The sequence below is a fragment of the Urtica dioica genome, unplaced genomic scaffold, assembly GCF_054948205.1.
Source record: "Urtica dioica subsp. dioica isolate 48M unplaced genomic scaffold, U.dioica_male_clone48M_v1_H2 Urtica_dioica_male_H2_contig_38, whole genome shotgun sequence".
Classification (NCBI taxonomy): domain Eukaryota; kingdom Viridiplantae; phylum Streptophyta; class Magnoliopsida; order Rosales; family Urticaceae; genus Urtica; species Urtica dioica.
This window is the reverse complement of record NW_028297228.1, coordinates 12,435-18,973: the sequence shown is the minus strand read 5'-3', so window position 1 is coordinate 18,973 and position 6,539 is coordinate 12,435. Positions and strand designations below refer to the sequence as shown.

General features: G+C 40.6%; 1 protein-coding gene across 1 annotated transcript; it reads right to left on the bottom strand.

Annotated features, from left to right (window-relative positions):
- Window positions 1–2,692: 2,692 nt before the first annotated feature.
- TTG1 (Transducin/WD40 repeat-like superfamily protein) lies at window positions 2,693–5,579 on the bottom strand. The gene is made up of 3 exons (XM_089606555.1): window positions 4,866–5,579; window positions 3,727–4,145; window positions 2,693–3,147 (listed from the first exon to the last, which is right to left on the bottom strand). Exons 1-2 carry the CDS (start codon window positions 5,441–5,443, stop codon window positions 3,728–3,730), a joined length of 996 nt encoding a protein of 331 aa, XP_089462681.1. The 5' UTR covers window positions 5,444–5,579; the 3' UTR covers window positions 2,693–3,147; window position 3,727.
- Window positions 5,580–6,539: the final 960 nt, after the last annotated feature.

The following is a 6,539-nucleotide window of genomic DNA, read 5'->3' as shown; positions in this document are numbered from 1 at the left end:
TCTTACCTAATCGGTCGATTCCACGCTCCGCCTTGTTCTTCGTCGTCTCTCCATTTCTCCAGAGATGGATTTCCTCGGAATTTCTAGGGTTTTTTTCGTTTCGGACGAGCTAGGGCTTCGGAGACGAGCTAGCATTTATCATCGTCAAAAATCAAGAGAGTGAGAGAGTCTCTCTCTAGAAACCCTATTTTTCTGCTTCTCTCTCATTCCCTCGCGAACCTATATATAATCGCCGATCGAAATCTTTCCCCAACGGTACAAAAAAAACTCTGTCTTGATTTGGTTTCCGTTTCGTAGTTTCCCAATTCGGTCTACTTTCCTTTTTTCTCGATCTGTTTTGGCGCTTAGCGATTCACTTTGGCGCTTAAACTCTCTTCGCCGAATCTTTCTTTCTTTGGGCCTCGGCTAATCAGCCCATTAGTGAAAACGGAGCAAATAGGCTAAAGACCAATAATCTCTTTTTGACGACTATTGATTGCTTTCAAAACCTCAATTATTATTCCTAATTGTTACATATTATAAAAATCTTAATAAATTACCAACTTATTCTAAATTACAACTATTATTCACCAATAATTTTTTTTTTAGAAGATTGCTCGAAATAAGTTGGTTTATGCTATTTTCCTACTCGAAATGTAACAATTTAAACAAATCCTTCTCTTTCTTGTTGTTCTCTCATTCGTGGAAGTTTCTGGCAATGGTGTTCTATTTAGTCGGAATTTACTTCTCATCACCCTTTAGAATCTAGGATAATGGTATGAACTAGCCAATCTCAAATTATTGCTTTTGCGAAATAACCATAGTTTTATTTGTTTGGTAAAATAGTCATCTCTCAAAAACTTTAACCAGATGATTGAATTGGCTTCGTCCTCATCGACGGAATCGGCTTCACTCTCGCCGCCGGGGGAATCGACTTCGTCCTCATCGGCGGAATCGGCTTCGTCCTCCTCGACCACCACTCCCTCCGCGATCTCACCGCCATCGCTGTCTCCGTCAGCCGCCTCCGGTGACGACGTTGCTCGGAGAATCGTCTTCGAAGAAGGTGCCCTAAGACCGTCGAGTCTTCTCCCGCAGAGATCCGGTTTCGCCGCCGCCGTCGGAGCGATCGGGAACATTGCGAGCGTCGAGGACGCAAGAATCGCGTCGCCGAAAAAGGAGATGTTTCGGTTCTGCTTCAGATCCTCGATTTCCAGATTGTCATTAAATTTAATCCTGCCTCGATTAATTTTAATCCAGTCGTCATAAACCTTACATTATGTCTTTATAGTTCGTTGGGATTAAATTTAATCCAACCTAGATTAATCTTACTTTGATTAATTTGCTTATAGTTGACAAACTATGACTATTTTGCAAAAGGTTAAGTTCTATTTGGCTATATAGCCGCTTGATCCTAGAATCTATACCAGTTAAGTCCTAGAATAATTAGGACCCATTTTTAAACTTTAACAACAAGTATACTCTCTTGATCTATTTAATTTCTCGAATATCGACTTTACGTTGTTCATTCAACTATTATATCCATCTTATAAGTTGTGCATTTTCATTTAATCTAAACCTTTCTCTCAGAATTTAGTGACAATGTTTTTAGTTTGTTGGAGTATGCTCTCATAGGGCTTGACTAGGAGAACTTGTTCGAGTTTGTCAGTAGCTTTCAATCAAATCGGTAATTTTATAATTTCGAGGGTTAATTGGTATATTCGTCCTTTTCCTTAAAAGCTATATATATTTATTATTTGACAAGTCATAAATATACACACATAACGTACGTACGAATTAAGAGTATATAAATATATAATGCAATTAAGTCCTACGATTTATAACTCCCTTCTTCAACACAGACACAGAGAGAGAGAGAGAGAGAGAGATAGATGGGATCGATATGCATGTCGAGCAACGAGCGTGATGTGCGCGTGCCGGTGAGAGCGACGTATGTGAATCTGTACAAGTGGCCGGAGTCGGAGGCGGAGTTCGTGCGGTCGGGTCGGGCGAGACAGCCGAGCGTGGTGGACACCATTTCTTGCCGCCAAATGTATCTCCGGAGCTACAAGTTCTCCAGAGACGACGCTCCAAACGACAAAAAAACCAAAATCCACTATCCAATATGAGACATTTATTCCAAAAATATTATAGCATATATCATGAAAAAACTAGTGACAACATGGCATACAAAATGATTTTAACACATTTATCGTCATACTTTTCGAATAAATGGCTCTTATTCAATAATGGGAAGATTACCAAAAAAAAGTCGTACTTTTGGAAGATTCCAAAAAATACATCCTCAAATTTTATGTAGCATAGATGTAAACAATTCCCAAATTCCTCGCTGTTAGGTAGTAAAACCACCAATACATAATTTTTTCAAGGATTTCCTTCGTCATGAATCAATAATATTCTCCGAAGAGTCCATCTTTTTATGATCTTTCTAATTTGTTGCTAGTGACCAACAATACTAATGCCATAAGGAAGGAGTAACTAATATTTCCAGTGAATAGCTTATATATGGGGCAAAAACACAGGGCTTTTCTGTGTATTATTATGGTGGATTTCGAACGCTAATAGGGAATTCTAATCAGTCGGAATCGCATACTTAAACCGTCAATTTGTTGAGGTTCCTATGATTTAACAAATAATTTTCAGCTTTAAGGTAATAGAATTTTGTGAAGCTTGAGCTTTGTATAACATGATATAATGAACTCCAACATAAACTAAAATGTAAAGACCAAAACAGTATTGAAACATAGTTTATGTTCTGAGGCGAATAAACAAGAACAAAAAAGATTAATTATGTACAAAAAAAAAATTGTCAGATGATCCAATCATCTTGAAAACTCAACTCTAAAAGGATACATAAGAATTAAGAGAGCGAAATGCACATGGCAAATGGATTTCTTTCTCAACTAAATTTGGCTCCATTGAATTACATAAACATTCCATAACTTAATATGATTGCATACCAGACATAATCACTAATTAATCCTAATCAACCAAATTGATACGAAAAGTCTTAATCCTAATTAGCCAACTCCTAAGTGTGCAAAAGCTCCAAGAATAAATTAACTCACTTCTTACTGAAATGTCCAAGCAAACCAAGTATTTGCTGCCAAAATTCAGTGTATATCCAAGGCTCGTCTTCTCAGCTCAAGTCTGCAATCGTCACGTAAATAATACAACACATCAGAATTCTCTGTATAAAGTTTACACTATAAACAATAAGAGCAAACATGAAGTGAAGATGATTAGGGACAACAGAAACTCCAAGGAGCTAATTGAAATATCATTCACACGACAAGTACAAATCATCAAAAGGGTCGGCTAACTCTCACCAAAAAACTCGCTCAAAGGTGATACAAGAGGGTTGTCCATTAGAACATAATCTAGATATTTAACTAATATCAAACAACTTTATGACCCTTTATTTGAAATTGGTTCTAGCTCTGAGATTGTATTGGACGTGTAGGTCTAACTCACACTAAAAAAAACTAGCGCTTTGTAACAAATTGATTGAAATTCGATTATAGTGATTGCTGAGCTGGAATTCAGTGCCACATCCTCAAAACCAAAAAAAATCGGTTAATGAAACTCGATCAGTTATCGGTTTTGGATATCCAAAAATTTGGTTTTCAATTATTCAACCGTATTTTTCAAAATTGGTTTTCAAACTTTTTAAGATTGAAAGAGAACAAAAAAAAAAAAAAAAAAAAAAAAAAAAAGCAAGAGAGCGACCTCAGACTTTGAGGAGCTGCATTTTATTGGCGAACGCGATGGCGATCCAGTCGGGGAGGGAGGCGGCCCACTGAAGCTGGTTGATCTCGGCGGGGGCGGTGTACATGGAGACGGGGTCCACCGGGTTGGGGGCGGGCCCGCCGTGGCGGAGCTCCCAGATGAGCGCCTGGGCGTCGTCGGCGGCGGAGGCCAGGTGGCGCGAGCTGTGCGGGGCCCACGAGAGGGCGTTGACGGAGGCGCGGTGGCGGTGGAGCTCGGCCACGGGGGCGGCCGGGGATCGGATGTCGAGGACCACCACGCGCGGCGAGTCCATCGTCAGTGTGGCCATGTAACGCAGGTCCTGCTTGTTCCACGCCAGCCGCAGCAGCGGTGTGTCCGGCCGAGGGCTCTCGTAGATTATCGTCGAGTGCTCTTTATCCCTGCAAATCTCAATTTTTATATATGTAATATTAAAGATTCATACTTTATGCATGAAACCATACTTAGTGTGCTATTTAACTGTTATAATCTCAAAAAAAAAAAAACAGAGGAAAAGAACAAGCTATTATTCCCATTAGGCTGCAACTGAAATGCAGTTCGGTGTACCGAGTTGTTTTCTTCGAATTTGTGAGAAAATATGACTTATTAAACCAAAACTCATTTGAGATAACCGTGATTCTATACGGCGAATAAAATTTGCCATCTCAATTTAAAAGACTCGTACTTTCTGCTTAAAACTCTGGTGAATCTGCCGAGTCGTATGTTTCGAATTTGTGACACTGATAAAACAAACCTAATTTAGCGTAGTTTCCATGAAATGCAGTTTGGTGTACCGAGTTGTATTTTTTTGAAAATGTGAGTAATAACCACCATATATCTGGTGTTCATGTCTTGATATTTGTAAATTTCGAAAAAAAAAACAGGACTTAATAGGCCAAAATACATTTGATTGAGAAAACTGTGATTCTATACGACTAAAAGCCGATAAATTTTGATCATCTCAATTTAAAAGACTCAATACTTTCTGCTTAAAACTACGGTGAATCTACCGAGCCGTATGTTTCGAATTTGTGACACTGATAGAACAAACCTAATTTAGCGCGTTGTAGGTCGATTTCTGTAATAAAATAAAATATAAAAAAATGTGTTTGGATGTTGACCTGAGATCGAAGATCCTGACGGAGCCGTCGGCGGAGACGGAGGCGAAGACTCTAGCCTCGCCCCAAGCGATGTCGTAGACCTCCTTGTCGTGAGCGATCAGCTGAGTCTCGACGGCGCAACGTTCCACGTCCCACACAGTGCACGTCGTGTCGATGCTCGAAGTTCCGATCCGCCGCGGCTCGACCTCGTTCCAGTCGAATGACGTCAGCGGCGCGCTGAACTCGCTGCTCTTGCTGTTGTTCAGCACCGCCGCCGGCTCGGCCGACGACTCGCCCACGTCCCACAGCCGGAGGAAGTCGCCGGAGGACGCCAGGAGGTCGCCGCCGCCGGGGTTGAACATCAGCTTCGTCGGAGGGTAAGGGTGGTCAAAGGAGAGAGAGGGTTGAGGGGTCAGGGTCAACGCGTCCGGATCGAAGTTCACAATGTCGACTCGGTTTGAGTATTCCTCGATGAAGCTTCCGACGGCGATTCGGCGGCCGGCGGAGGAGACCGCCATGGCGTACAGCGGGTACGGCGACTCGTACGTGGCGGAGTTTTCCGGTGCCCGGAGGTGCGATTCCTGCGTCGAATTCTCCATCTTTGATTCTAAGTTTTTTTTTTTTCTTCTTCTTCTTCTGTTTGGGTTTTTTATTTTGAGGAGGATTGGGTTTGTTTGGGGGGGTTTTCTGGGAATTGGAAATGGAAGAAACGACGTAGTTTCGGTGGGAAAAAGATAAAGAGAGATTAGCTTAACTAACCATTTTGGTGGCTAAGTCAAAGTGGAATGGTCGTCTGGTCTCGTGTTTGACTGACTTAGATCTTTCCTTTTCTACGCGGCAGGTTAAACAGTTTTGGCCTTTTGGGTTTTAGATAGGTTCTAGGGAAATTGACGATTAATATTAAAATTTATTTGCAATAAAAATGCTCAAAATTTTCGATTTGACTCACTTTAATTTTCAATCTTTACAAGTTACGGAAAAATCGCTAATATTAATAATATGTTCAGACTTTTAAGTTAAATGTAATGTTACGTGTAAGAATTTCATAATTTTGATAAAAATAAAAATAATAAAATTTATTTTTATTATGTTTAAATATAAAGAAACAGTGATAAAATAGCGTCGGTGAATGGAGTAATGAGGTGTTCGCTTATCGGATTGGAAATCATGTCTAAACAAGGATTGACGGAATCTCGTACGGCGGTCCAGCATCATTGTAGTTCTCTAGCAGCACGATTTGAAGCTCAGTTCTTGCCGAACAACCAGTCCAATGCGTAACCCATCGGACAATCGCGTATCTGGATTTCGTTGGAGAATCCGAAGGGGGTATTGTACGGTCACTCTTGGTATGTGCTTAGGAGAAAGTTCTTGAGGCATTCGCAGAGAAAGAGAAAACCAATGGCGGACTAAGCGCTCGCCGTGAATCCCCACCGTGCTTCACCTCTCTTGCTCATCGTTAACCATCACCCTCGCCGAGATTTTCTTCCTCGACAGGACTAGCCATGAGGATTTGATGTCGAAGACCGAGGCATCTAGGGCTTTGTCTGTTTGTTTCGTGTTTAGGTGTGATATTTTACTAATTTATGTTTGATTATAAATGGTATTTGTTTTCTTTTTAATGGTTTTTTTATTCGTTATTTGTTTTAAATGACTTTGTAAATTATTTAGAAACTGAAATCAATCTTGACCGTCCAA

Excerpts from the sequence above, each read along its gene's own strand:
- TTG1 (XM_089606555.1), bottom strand. The coding sequence starts at position 5,443 with ATGGAGAATTCGACGCAGGAATCGCACCTCCGGGCACCGGAAAACTCC. Across the intron at positions 4,146-4,865 it reads GTCAGGATCTTCGATCTCAG|GGATAAAGAGCACTCGACGA; the intron begins GTCAACATCCAA and ends TGAGATTTGCAG.